This window comes from Saimiri boliviensis, chromosome 6, assembly GCF_048565385.1.
Source record: "Saimiri boliviensis isolate mSaiBol1 chromosome 6, mSaiBol1.pri, whole genome shotgun sequence".
Lineage (NCBI taxonomy): Eukaryota > Metazoa > Chordata > Mammalia > Primates > Cebidae > Saimiri > Saimiri boliviensis.
Genome location: NC_133454.1, coordinates 50,985,035 through 50,998,842, shown reverse-complemented (window position 1 = coordinate 50,998,842; position 13,808 = coordinate 50,985,035). Strand labels below are relative to the sequence as shown.

At 36.2% G+C, this 13,808-nt stretch overlaps 1 protein-coding gene across 7 annotated transcripts in view; it reads left to right on the top strand.

Moving 5' to 3' along the window:
- Positions 1 to 13,808, top strand: part of CADM1 (cell adhesion molecule 1) — a 334,707-nt gene that overhangs the window by 100,941 nt on the left and 219,958 nt on the right. Inside the window, exon 2 of one of the 7 annotated variants that reach the window (XM_074400633.1) lies at positions 3,489 to 3,574. The exons of the other annotated variants lie outside the window; for them this stretch is intronic. Coding sequence (XP_074256734.1) covers positions 3,532 to 3,574 — 43 coding nt within the window. The 5' untranslated portion in view covers positions 3,489 to 3,531. The remainder of the gene's footprint in view (positions 1 to 3,488; positions 3,575 to 13,808) is intronic. 7 annotated transcript variants of the gene reach the window in all.

Below are 13,808 nucleotides of genomic sequence, written 5' to 3'. Positions count from 1 at the left end.
GTCAAACTTTTGGAGTTTGCGAATCTGACCAGTGAAAAAAAAAATATGTCTCATTATGAATAAAGTTGAATATCTGCTCATATGTTTTGGGCTATTTTTGCTTATTGCTCTGTATAGTTTCTCCCTGTTCATGGCTTTTGCATATTTTTCTATGGGAATGCTGGTATTTTTCTTTTAGATTTTTTAGGAGCTTTTTTTTGAGGCAGAGTCTTGGTTCTGTTGCCCAGGCTGGAGTGCAGTGATGGGATCTCAGCTCACTGCAACCTCTGCCTCCTGGGTTCAAGCAATTCTGCCTCAACCTTCTGAGTAGCTGGGACTACAGACGCTCACTACCATGCCCAGCTAATTTTTCTATTTTTAGTAGAGACAAAGTTTTGCCTTATTGGCCGGGGTGGTCTCAAACTTCTGACCTCATGATCTGCCTGCTTCAGCCTCCCACAGTGTTGGGATTACAGGTGAGAGTCATTGTGCCCGGCCGTTAGGAGCTTTTATATATTAGGCATTAATTCCCTTGTCTGTGATAGGTCGCAAATATTGTTTTTACCGGTATATCATTTGTCTTTTGGCTGATGGCATTTTTTTTTGTTGTTTTGGTTTGCTATGCATAAGGGTTTTTTTTAAAATACATTTTTATGTACACAAAGTTATTAGTTTTTTATTATTTCTGTATCTGCCTTTTCTCTAACTTTATAACAGACTTGGTGCAAATTTTCTTTCAAAAGTTACAAGGGTTTTTTTTGTGTGTATGGGGGGCATTGGACTTTTTTTTAAGACTTATTTTTTTGGAGCAGTTTTAAATTCACAGCAAGATTAAAAAGAAAGTACAGAGATTTCCTTGTCCCCACGCATGCATAGCCTTCTCTGTTATCAACATCCCCTACCAGCGTGGTATGTTTGTTACAATTGATGAAGCTACACTGACATACTGTTACCACCCAAGGTCTGTAGTTCACAGTAACATTCACTCTTGGTGGTGTCCATTCTGTGGGTTTCAACAAATATATAATGACACACATTCATCATTACAGAGTATTTTCACTGCCCTAAACGTTCTCTGTCTTCTGCCAGTTCATTCCTTCTTCCCCTATATGCCTGGCAACCCTGATCATTTTACTGTCTCCCTAGTTTTGTCTTCCAGAATGTCATATAGATGGAATCATACAGCATGGTTGCTTTTTCAGTGTGGCTTCTTCACTTATTAATACGCATTTAAGGTTCCTCCATGTCTTTTCATGACTTGATAGCTCATTTATTTTTAGCACTGAATAGTATTCCATTGTCTGTATATATACCACAGTTTATCGATTCACCTAGTGAAGGACATTTTGATTGCCTACAAGTTTTGGCAATTATGAATAAAGCTGTTATAAACATCTGTGTGTGGGTTTTTATGTGGACATAAGTTTTCAACTCTTGGGTAAATACCAAGAAGCGTGATTGCTGAGTATGTTTATTTTTCTGAGAAACTGCCAAACTGTCATCAACAGTGGCTGTACAGTTTTGCCTTCTTGCCAGCAAGAATTGAGCGTTCTTGCTGCTCCACACCATCCCAGCATTTGGTGGTGTCAGTGTTCTGCATTTTGGCCATTCTAATAGGTATATAGTGATACATTATTGTTGCTTAATTTGCATTTCCCTGATGGCATATAATGTGGAGCATCTTTTTATATGCTTATATGTATATCTCTATATATATGTCATCAGCAAATAAGCTGGATATATATATATTTATATATATATAAATATATATCACTACCATATATATGTAGTATATATGTACTACACTGTAGTACATTTATATGTATATTTACATATAATTTATATGTATTTAAATGTACTTTTATATATGGTACATTTTATGTATATATAAATGTACCACAGAGCTCCATATATATACATATTATATATTATATGTATAATATGTAAGCCTATGTATATATAATATATATACATATATAATATATACATATATGTATCTGCATATATACATATTATATATAATATATACACATATGTAATATACACACATATATATACATATGTATATATGGAGATCTGTAATATATATGTAGTATATATATGTGTATATACATGGGGATCTGTAGTACTCAGTATATATACATATATATGCTAATATGTATATATATATGGAGATCTGTAGTACATTTTGAGAATATTCTCATATAAAATGGGAAGTATGAATGCAATTTAATTTTTTCAATTGCCTGTCCAGTTGTCCAAACATTATTTATTAAAAAAGCCATCTTGGCCAAGTGTAGTGGCTCCCTCCTGTAATCCTAGCACTTTGGAAGGCCGAGGGGAGTGGATTATGAGGTCAGGAGTTTGAGACCAGCCTGGCCAATATGGCGAAACCTCTTCTCTACTAAAAATACAAAAATTAGCTGGGCGTGATGGCTGGTGCCTGTAATCCCAGTTACTCAAGAGTCTGAGGCAAGAGAATTGCTTGAATCTGGGAGGTGGAGGTTGCAGTGAGCTGAGATCGTGCCGTTGCACTCCAACCTGGGCGACAAGAGCAAGACTCTGTCTCAACAACAACAAAAAAGGCCATCTTTTTCCACATTGATTTGAGATGCGACCTCATCATATACCAATTTTCTATGTATAATTTATTCAGTTTCTAAGCTTTTTGTTTTGTTCTACTGGTCTGTGTCTTCATGCAGCAAAACCACACTCTTTCACTCGTAGAAGCTTTATAGTATTTTATAATATCTGGTAGTAACTGCCTCTTCCCTCTCCTGATGTAGAACACAGAGACACACATACACTGTTTTTCTTTTTTAGGTTTTCTTGGTAATTGTTTGGTTTGTTTATTTTTAATTTATTTAAGTTTTTCTTTTTATAGCCAACAGACCTAGTTGACATCTAAGTAGCTGACATTTCTTTGCTATTTCTAGAGGTTTTCTTTGCTACCTAGGATTGACCAATTCTTTGTTGATATACCATTTATTCTGAAAAAGAATGAGCATTTTATATGGGCTGGGTACAGAATTTTGTGCATACATCACACATTTTTGGGAATTTAAAGTTTATGTGGGCTTCTGAAGCAAATTATGAAGCATGTCTAAGATTTAGGGATATCCTACAGCCTGCTCTCGTATCATGTTCATCATATAGGTCAGTAGGAAGACTGCAGGTGGACTGTGAACTGGCTAACACTATTGAAAGAGGTTTCTATATACAATTTTTCTGAAGAGAAGATACATCAATCTTTTAAAGATGTTTTATCATCACAAAAAGTTAGACTGTTCAAGGTAAAGGTGAGAAAAATACTAGAATTTAAATACTCAGTAAAAAAAGAATGAGAGATGGCTTTGGAAAGATGAAAAACAGGTCTTTTTATACTATTGTGCTCAGGATACGTTGACTATGGAATTAAATTTAGTATTTTAATATATTATTAGGTAAAATTTCTAAGAGGTAAATATCTAACTTTAAAATAATGATGTTTTCTCTCGTCTTTCTTTTAGGTAAGTGACAGTCTTATGCTTGGATACATCAGCTTCAGAATGGATGGATTTTGAAGGTTTCATTCCTCTTCTCTGTTGCTGTAGTAGTAAGTCAGACTTCTCATGTGCTTTGATCTGGTCCGGTCTGGGCCAGGGCATTGGCTTGACAAAAGAAACTAGATAATTTCTTGTAAACACTTTGCTTCTTTTACTTGAACTTGTTTCATTAAGAACTCTTTGTATGTGTAGTCTTTAAGATTACACAAAAGAATGAAAGGACCGGCTTCCTACTTTCAAGAAGACTGGATTTTAATAAGGATACAGCAGAAAGAGCCTGGGTTTTGGAGTTGTGTTAGGTTTGAATTTCACTTTTTCATTGCTTTGTGATAGCTCAGTTGTATATCTTTTTCTTCTATTTCCTCATTTATTCAGTAGATACAATAATAACTTACCAATAATCAGATTGTGGGGAAGATTAAATCAGGGAGTATCTGTGCTTATCACAGTGTTCCAGTATATAGATTTTGTCTTCATTTCTTCTTTCCAACTCTATCCCGTGACTCAAAAAGAAGCAACAAGACCTAGATGTAGAAAAATAGAGACTAGCTCTCCCCTCCTGTTATCTGAAGGGTCTTTGGCTGAGATTCAGGAAATCTTGGAGAGCAGGCACCAAAGGATTTTGTAAAGGAATCTGTAGTGGGTCTAAGCAGGCACTTTTCAAAGCATCAACCATCTTCTTGAATGTTACAGTCACATTAAAAAGCCTAGTTAAATGTGGCTTAGATACTGTTTCACAAATGACGTTAGTAGAATCCCTGTAAATATATTAGAATATTAGGTTGGGAAAATACTCTTTTGTTTAATCTAAATGGAATTTAAATAAATGACTAAAGAATGTAAGCTGAGATTATTTGATCTCATGTGATTCTTTAAATAATTGTCACATTGTTGTGTTTAGAATTATCTAGCTATCTGTCCTAGTAAACAGACAAGCAGCATTTGCTGAGAAGGAGAAGTGTATACAATTTGGTTTGGAAAGTGGAAGAGAACCATGCCTAAGATGGAGAGACATAAATCAGAAAAGTCAGGAGGAAATTCATGCATGGGCGTTTTAGTTTGTATGGCTCAAGTACCTCTTATCCAGTGGCATAAGGCCTGACAAGAAATGCTCCTCTCTAAGGAGAAGACGGGGCCAAGGGAGACTACAGTTCATTGCACATTCAGAGATTAAAATATCTCCAAATTAGTTCCAGTGAATCATTTTAAATTATTTTAAAAGCCCTTTATATTTTAATCAGAGCCTATTCACGACCAGTTAATTTGGACGGCACGTTCTAAAATTACTTTCCCCCAATGATGTGTTGTGCCATTGCCGTTGCATGCAGAAACCTGAAGGAAGAGGGAACTGGGGAAATTTGAAAGTATCAAGGAGCTGTTGATCTTCGGCAAGTGTTTACTGGTTTATGAGTAGATTAAGGTTTCATTCTTGCCACCTGATTTGGCTGGGATAATGAGTAATGATACTCTGGTAGATAGGGTGAGTGATTCCAGAGGATGTAAAAAGTATAGCGGTGTGCCCATTTCCCCAAATACTCAGGGAGGGCTTGATGCTGTGGCATTGCTCCAGTACTTTCTTCAATATTTGCATGTAGTCTTTGGTTTAGAAGGTCTTGCGTTAATGTCTTTGGTAGTCTCAAAATCTTTATCCACTATTTTGTTAGTCTGTTCTACCATTAGCAAAGGTACATGCCTTATTAAGCGTTCTAAGTGTATGGTACACTTCCTTCATCATTAACATAAAGATGATAGAGTACAGTGTCTCTTGTTGTCACTTGAGAATAAAAAAATCAGTGGAGGGCTATACAGATCACGTGTTGGTTCAAGTTAGACTTTTAAGTTCTGTTATTCTCACTTCAAAGATGATAAAACTGAAACTCAAAGAAAGAAGACCTGCCCTGGGTTATATATCAATTTAGTGATAGAACTCTAGGCCAGTGCTTTTACTCATAGTAATCTTCACTCTCTGTTCCTCTTTGATTGGGGAGGAGCCTTGTGCTTAGCTGTACTATTCTACATCTTGATACATAGACTTCGTTTTGCAGAGAGGAGCAGCAACTCCTTGGAAGTTGTTCATTTTGCAGTTAGCTAAAGTAGAGGGGCTGGTAATGTTCAGTTTTTCTGTGCCGTTCTGCTGATATGTTGGCTCAGAATCTATCTTGGAATGTTTTGTATTACCCATTAGTTACCAATCTTCTACAGGAAAAGAATATAAATAGGAGAAAAAAGAGATGGACAGGATGAATTTTTAAATTATAGCACTGAGTAACAACTGCTAGTCAAGAAGTTTTTGGCAGTTTGTTAGAATCTCATTTTAAAGCAATAACACACTCAGAGTTGTATTCAAACACTGAGATAAATGCATCAACCTAAATTCATGGTTTTGTTTTTTTCATATAGCCGCCAATTATTGAACATAACGAGGCTTATTCATAATTTCTTTTCTCCTGCTTGATAGCCGTAATCCTGTATTTGTGCTGCTGTCATTCCCATGGTAACAGACTAATGTTGGAAGCATAAGATTATTAAATACAGAACAGTACATTAAAATAATGCTAAGGTTCTGACTTACAGAGAGACTTTCACACTAGGGCAAACTTCAAAAAAAGAGAACACTTACACAGAAAGCAATTTACTTGGCCAGTAATGTTTAGTATTCCCATAGCTATTATGGAAGAGATTTGTTTGAATTATAGCCTCTTCCTTCCCAGACCATCATCTCCTTTGGCTTTTCAGCCAAGTCTTAATCTGGTGTTTATGATGTCAGCCTGTTGCCATGGGAGTTATTCTGTCACAGATGTATTGTGACTTCACTGCGGGACAGAGGCAGAGGAAAATTGAGGATGAAATAGAACAACTTTAAAGTTAATCTCCAGCATATCTGTTCTGGAAAGAAGTATTCTCTTCACCTTTATGTGCTCCTAAAAAAAAAAAAAAAAAGTTAGTTAAGTGGTGACTAGTTGAAGGTTGGCCAATGAATGTTGTCAAAATGACCAAAATGCCAAAAGCCAGCACTAAGGAAAAAATGTTACGTAGCTCAACCCTAGGTCTCTGAAGAGTGGTCAAGATTTATGTTTTTAATCCTATGCTACAGTAATGAAGCACAACCATGTCTGTAGCACATAAATTGATACACCATTTTTTCTGGTTTTCTTGTAAGGGACTTTCTTCTATCTTAAATCTAATGTGGTCACATTCACAAGGACACGCGCCCTTTGCTTCCACCGCCAACGACAACCACATCTTTCTTATTCACAGACATATGTGGAGGCCCTGCCAAACTGAGAGGCATCTTCGAAGTCAAATTTTGTAGGGCTCATAGCACGTTAACATTATGGTCCCTTAGTGGCCCCTTCATCATTTGGTATCTGGGACAGTCTCCCATTTGGATGGCATAAAAATAATCTAGTTTCCTTCCTAGGGATGAGAGATTTCCACAGAGTTAAGCTAAGCACACAGGTGATCCTGTGTGTGTGATGAACTCTTTGAATGTCATGAACCAATGGTACAAATAGAATGCATGTACCGTAAATCATTTTTTTAAAGAAATATGGTATAGAAGGAGAATACAATGCTATGTAGTAAATAAAATCTTTTGGGCTATGTTTAAATAATATGTAAACTTAGAAAATTAGCTGCAGTGAGTCTTTTTAAAAAAATAATTGGAATTGTAGGGTTTAGGAATTTTTTTTTTTTTTTTTGCCCACTTCTTCCATGTTTGAAGTTAATAGAGAGTTTTAATATATTTCCCCTTATTAGAAGAAACCACTAAAATAGGCAAGACTAAGGAAGTTCACATTCTACAATCATCTCTAATTGCTGGCAATTTGTCATTAGAAAGCTGTGGTAGTCACCTTGGAATCTGCATAACTTTTTTGTGTGTTTATGAAAAGAATCTGTCTTCTGCTCTCTCATCCAAATTGGTATCCTTCTTAAAGGCATGGGGCTGTGCCGTAGAAACTCATGTCATCATAATATGGCATGTACCTCAATAATGATTTTTTTTCAGCATTTTGTTGAGCCAGCTTCAGAAACAGCAGTAGGTGTGTAAATGATTTTCTTTAAAAAGCAGATATAATGTATTGGTTTAGTAATTTTTTTCCCCAACTTTCCCCTTTTCCTTTTCTTTATCTTTTTTTTACCCCTTCAATTCTCTGGGATGACACCTATGATAAATCTCAAAGAAGGTAGAAGAATTTGTTTATTTTCTATACTTTATGTCAACGATTCCCAAAGTTAGAGAGCATGAAGAAATCCTGAATGCCTGGTGTCACCCCCAAATATTGTGATCTAATTGTTTGGGGGTGTGGTTTGGGCTTTGGAATTTAAAAAAAATGATTTTTATATACAGACAAGTTTGCTTTCTGCTTTCTATATATGAATAGCTGAAAACTGAACTATCAAAGGCAAGTCTAAATATCACATGTGTATTTGATTTTAATAATTCTGTTGTGTCCCTTCCTACTTTATGCCATTTCATTTCCTCTGTTATAAGAACATATTGTAAAAGTAATCAATTTCTGACTCAAAATTTTCCCTTTCTTTTGGAATGAATAATGGATAAGCACTAATTATCTCTAGTGTTTTGTTTTGTTTTTTACTTTCTACTTTTAAAAAAATTGGCTTCAAAATTTTAGGAGATTCTGAATCAAGACTATACAACAAAAAAATCACATGGCTCATAGGGAAATGAACAGAGCTTCTATTTTAGAAACTTGTTTAGCGCTGGAAATTGAACTTTAGTTTTTGACATTGGGTTCCACACTATGCACCATCTCTATAGTGTGCTCAGTGTGAATGCAAATTGTTTTCCTTAAGCTCTTTATAAATGATTAGATGACATTAAAAGAATAGTTTAATCATGTTTTCGTTTTTCAATATGTAACGCTAGAGAAGATGAGAAGTAGATTTCTTCATCTCATAAAACAAAGTACCTTTGCAATAAAGTTCTGACTAAAACTTAACCTGACATTTTTTTTTTCATTTATCTTGGTTATTGCTTTTCACATGTCTCGTGGTTCTTGTAAACATGATTTTCCCTCTGGAGCTTAGATAGAAAGCTAAAGTCATAAAGGAAAGTGTTGGTATCCAAGCATCTTGCTTCTGATGTTTAGCCTTAAGAAATATATTTGAGCTTAAAAGAAACATAATAGGTTTGCTTGAATTTTCTTACTTTTCCTTCACATTCTCTTACACTCAATCTATGGATAGCCCTAATACTTGCTTTAGATAGAGATCTGATGTAATTTTATGAAGCAGTGCTGTGAGCTGACTGCAAAGGATGTTAATATTTCTGTTGACACAGCCTTGTAGATTTCTGAAGAGCATGTGCAGATGTTAAGTCTGTAGATCTAGATCTGTTAGCACAACCATTGTCTTTGTTTTAAATGTTTGAATTTGTTTTAGATAGTCAAAATCAGGCGTCCCCAAACTTGTGGGCCGCATGCGGCCCCCTGAGGCCGTTTATCCAGACCCCCACTGCACTTCAGGAAGGGGCACCTCTTTCATTGGTGGTTGGTGAGAGGAGCACAGTATGTGGCGGCCCTCCAACGGTCTGAGGGACAGTGAACTGGCCCCCTGTGTAAAAAGTTTGGGAACGCCTGGTCAAAATGATTACTCCATGTATTGCATAAAAGGGTTTCTCTAAGAGCTTGGGTAGTTTTTTCTTCTGACCATCCAGAAAGGTTGTTTCCTTTTTTTTTTTCCTCCAATAAATTCAGCCTTTTCCTAGCAGATGATTTATTACTATGGTCGGTGACTCTGTATTTGTTGATTTATTGAAAAGTCCATTTATTATCAATAATTTTAGTTTATATTCATGGTAAGGACAGTGCTAATGCCATAATGCTTTGTATTTTCTCTCTCTCTCTCTTTTTTTTTTTTTTCCAAATTTGTTCCTCTTTCATCACTATATGAATTAGGAACTAAAACTGAAAAGATCCCCTGTCAAATTTCACACTGAGTTATAAGATAAAAATTTTAATGAGATACTTTTAGAATGAAGGGACCCTATAAGGTTATTCAGAGCTGTGGATTTTTTTTAGTTGTTTTTTTATTTATAGGGTAATAAGAATGCATTCTATTTTTTTAAAATGCTACCTCTATTTTTTTTCAAACATTGCTAATATTTGCTCCTTTTTTCTAATACTTTATTTCCTAAAACTTTATTCTTCTTTTTGCTTAATGACAACTCTTAAAAATATATTTCATCAGCCAGGTGTGGTGGCTCACGGTTGTAATCCCAGCACTTTGGGAGGCCAAGGCAGGTAGATCACAAGTCCAGGAGTTCGAGACTAGCCTGGCCAACACAGTGAAACTCCCCCTCTACTAAAAAAAAAATACAAAAATTATCTGGGCGTGGTGGCAGGTGCCTGTAATCCCAGGTACTCAGGAGGCTGAGGCAGGAGAGTTGCTTGAACCCAGGGAGGGGAGGTTACAGTGAGCCAAGATCACACCACTGCACTCCATCCTGGGCAACAGAGCTAGACTTGGTCTCAAAAAAAAGTATATTTTATCTCAATTTTTCTATTAAAGCTTTCTATTCTTCAGTCTTCTATGAAATCTTTCATTTAAAACTTTTTTTCTAATTCTAAAGGTAGGATATCTGTATTTTAATAAAAAAGGAGAATTCCTAATAGTATAGTTTAGAGGAAAAGTTCACCTGTAATCCTACCACTCAGAGAAAAATATTCTTGATACTATTATTTTTTACTTTCCATGCATATTACCATGCCTAGTTTAGATTAGAGTCTCCTTGTTTTTGTTTTTATTTATTTAATACTGTATTATTTACAGGCTTTTGCCTTTATAAATATCCTTCAAGCATACATTTTAAAGACTATATGATAATTAACTTTGTAGCTATATCATAATTGAATGGGCTATTTCTCTTTTTTTTTTTTTCCCTAAGAAATGGGGTCTTGCTATGTTGCCCAGGCTGGTTTGCCATGGCTATTCACAGGTGCAAGGATAGCATACTACAGCCCTGAGCTCCTGGCCCAAAAGAGCCTCCCTGGGCCCAGGAGCCTCAGCCTCCTGAGCAGATTGGGACCACAGGTGCACACTACTGTGCCTGGCTTGTTTTACCACTTTTAATCGTCTAATTTTTTTTTCCAGAATTTGGTATTGTGAATAATGCTTTCATGAACATCTTTGTATTTGATCTTTGCCTATATTTTATAGTGTTTCTTTGAAGGTGTTACAGTTGAAGTGCCTGGGTCAGAGAATGGTTGTTTTGCTTTTATTCCTCCTGGCTGGAAATGACCATCTTACCTGCCATGGTCATTTGTGTTTGGGAATGTGAATGTTAGTTTTTAAAGTCTCTGTTAATTATGCAGAGGAAAAATATAATTTTGTTTTATTTGTGTTTATTTGCTATCAGTGAGGTTGTTTCCTCCAAATGTTTATTAACCATTTGTTTTTCTTTTCAGTAGTATTTTAAGTTCTTTAACCTATTTCTGAATAAGTGTTTAATGTGTATGTATATGTGTGTCTGTGTGGTGTTTAATCAGTGTAAATAGGCTTTTAGGGTAGAGATAATAAACCTTTATATGTCCTATTTATAACTCTTTAAAAATTCTCTGCCTAATTTTTTGCCTTTTCTGCTTGAATAAGAAAAGCTTTAAGAAATCATTGAACTTAATGAATGATTCATTTATTTAACAGACACTTACTGAGTATCTATTATGTGCCAGGCACTGAAGTATATTAGTGAACTAAAAAGACAACTCTCTCCATTTCTATAGAACATATATTGGGGTGAGGAGTAAGAAATAAACAATTAACACAATAAATAAATTGTATAGTATTTTAAGAATGACAGCAACTATGAAAAAAATAAGCAGGGTAAGAGGAGTACTAGGGAAAGGGTTACAGTTTTAAATGGGATGGTCAGGACTGGACATAATGAGAATATGACATGTGAACAAAATTGACTTACTATTTTTACTTTTACAGAAATATTTGTTATTTGTGGTGATACTGTTAGTGTGGGCTTGCTATTTTGTTTTTTAATAACAGATTTAATTCTGTGCTCCCTGAGTGATCTCCTTTTTTTGGATAGTTAAAATGAATCACCTTGGTCCAGAGCCCTGACGTACACTGTTGGAGGGGTTTGTAAGTTGATCTTCCTGTCTACATGTATAGGCAGGAACTCTGCCTGTAATCAGCACCAGAGAGTTAACTTCGTGGCCTCTGTATGTCAGAATTTGCATAGCTGTAAGAGAAATTTTGTCAATGTGAATTTGAGGCTGGAGTGAGATTTCTTCACTCTGGTGAGAAAGACTTGAATCTATCTTGCAGTAAGTGCTACTGTTATGTTTTGTTTCAGGGGAAAAAGGAAAAGACAATTTTCATGATTCAGATGTTGAAATTTCTGGATTCGTTTCTCCTTCCTCTATCTTCCTCCTCTTCTCTTTTGCCTTTTCCTCGTTCTCCTTTTATTTCTACTTCTTTTTCTTGCTTAATTTTAGAATTTGATTCTGTTGCTGGGTGTTATTTATTCTCTGGCATAACCATTGCAGTTCATTTTCGGAGCTGTGCTCCAAGGCCATTCATATTTTAGAATGGAACTGTGTTGTTTTGTTATTCATCACTCAAGTCTGAAAGACCATTGTAATCGTTTTGCTGATAAAGAACATGAATATGAAGAAGAAATAGTGGTAAACCAGACAGTCCTGAGAGTGTGTTGCCTTGAAAAGGAACATGGGATCATAGAGAAGTTCTTTATTTTTGTTCATTTAAATTGATGAATTCTTTAAATTGTGTGTCTAATTGTACTCATTTTTTATAGTTTAATGCAGACAGGTTATAAGATTCTAGATGCTAATTCACACTGATTTCTTTCACAAGTTAAGAGACAATTGTTGATTCATAAAACATGAGAGGAACTTTGGGTAATTGTCGATTGTATGACTATTCTTCTATGCATTCCTATTGCTTTGCTATCGGCAGTCATTAAATGGATTCAATTTGAAATCTGAATGAGAAATTAGTGTATTCTTATGAATGTGCCTCACATAAATTTTAAATGAAGTGTTTGACTTTTTCATACATATCAACTTGGCAAAAGAATTTTAATTATTTCATTGGCTGAGTTTATGAGATTCAGTAGTTCAAGATTACTCAAACTAGGGTACAATAAGAAATAAATATAATTAAATGCTCATGAATGTGAAGGTCTTAAACAGGAACTGAGCTGTAATAATTGTTTAATCTAGAAACTTCCTCTTTTGTCACACACTATGACAAAATACTCTTCTCTTAATACTCCCACCCCAACCTCCCACTGTTTTGTTTTTTTTTTTTTAAAGAGTAGCCTGAGCTGGGCGCGGTGGCTCACGCCTGTAATTCCAGCACTTTGGGAGGCCAAGGCGGGTGGATCACGAGGTCAAAAGATCGAGACCATCCTGGTCAACGTGGTGAAACCCCGTCTCTACTAAAAATACAAAAAATTAGCTGGGCATGGTGGCGCGTGCCTGTAATCCCAGCTACTCAGGAGGCTGAGGCAGGAGAATTGCCTGAACTCAGGAGGCGGAGGTTGCGGTGAGCCGAGATGGCACCATTGCACTCCAGCCTGGGTAACAAGAGTGAAACTCTTGTCGCCAAAAAAAAAAAAAAAAAAAAAAAAGAGTAGCCTGGCCAGGCCCGGTGGCTCACGCCTGTAATCCCAGCACTTTGGGAGGCCAAGGCAGGTGGATCACTAGGTTAGAAGATTGAGACCATCCTGGCTAACATGGTGAAACCCCGTCTCTACTAAAAAAAAAAAAATTAGCCAGGCGTATTGGCATGCCCCTGTAGTCCCAGCTTCAGGAGGCTGAGGCTGGAGAACTGCTTGAATCTGGGAGGCGGAAGTTGCAGTGAGCAGAGATCCTGCCACTGCACTATAGCTTGGGCAAAAGAGTGAGACTCCGGCTCAAAAAAAAAAAAAAAAAAAAATAAGAGAAGGGTAGCCTAACCTTTTGCTGATGACTCCAGGAGCCTATTAGAAAACGAATGGTGGTGCTTTTTCAGTTTTCCTTTCAGCCTTTCAATTAACTAAACATTTACATCTTCATTGTCACCTAGTTTTTCAAATCACAGGTGAATTCTCTTACCCTTCTTTCTCTGTCTCAGTCTCTCCCCCACTTTCCTCCTCCTTATCTCCCTTTATCCCCTACTTCTCTCCTTTCTTCATTCCTCTACCCACTTCCTCTCTCCTCTCTCTCACCTCTCTTCCTCACTCTCCTCCCTGCCCCCCAATCCTTTCCCCCTCTCCCTCTCTCTCAGAGAATAACACCATTTTCT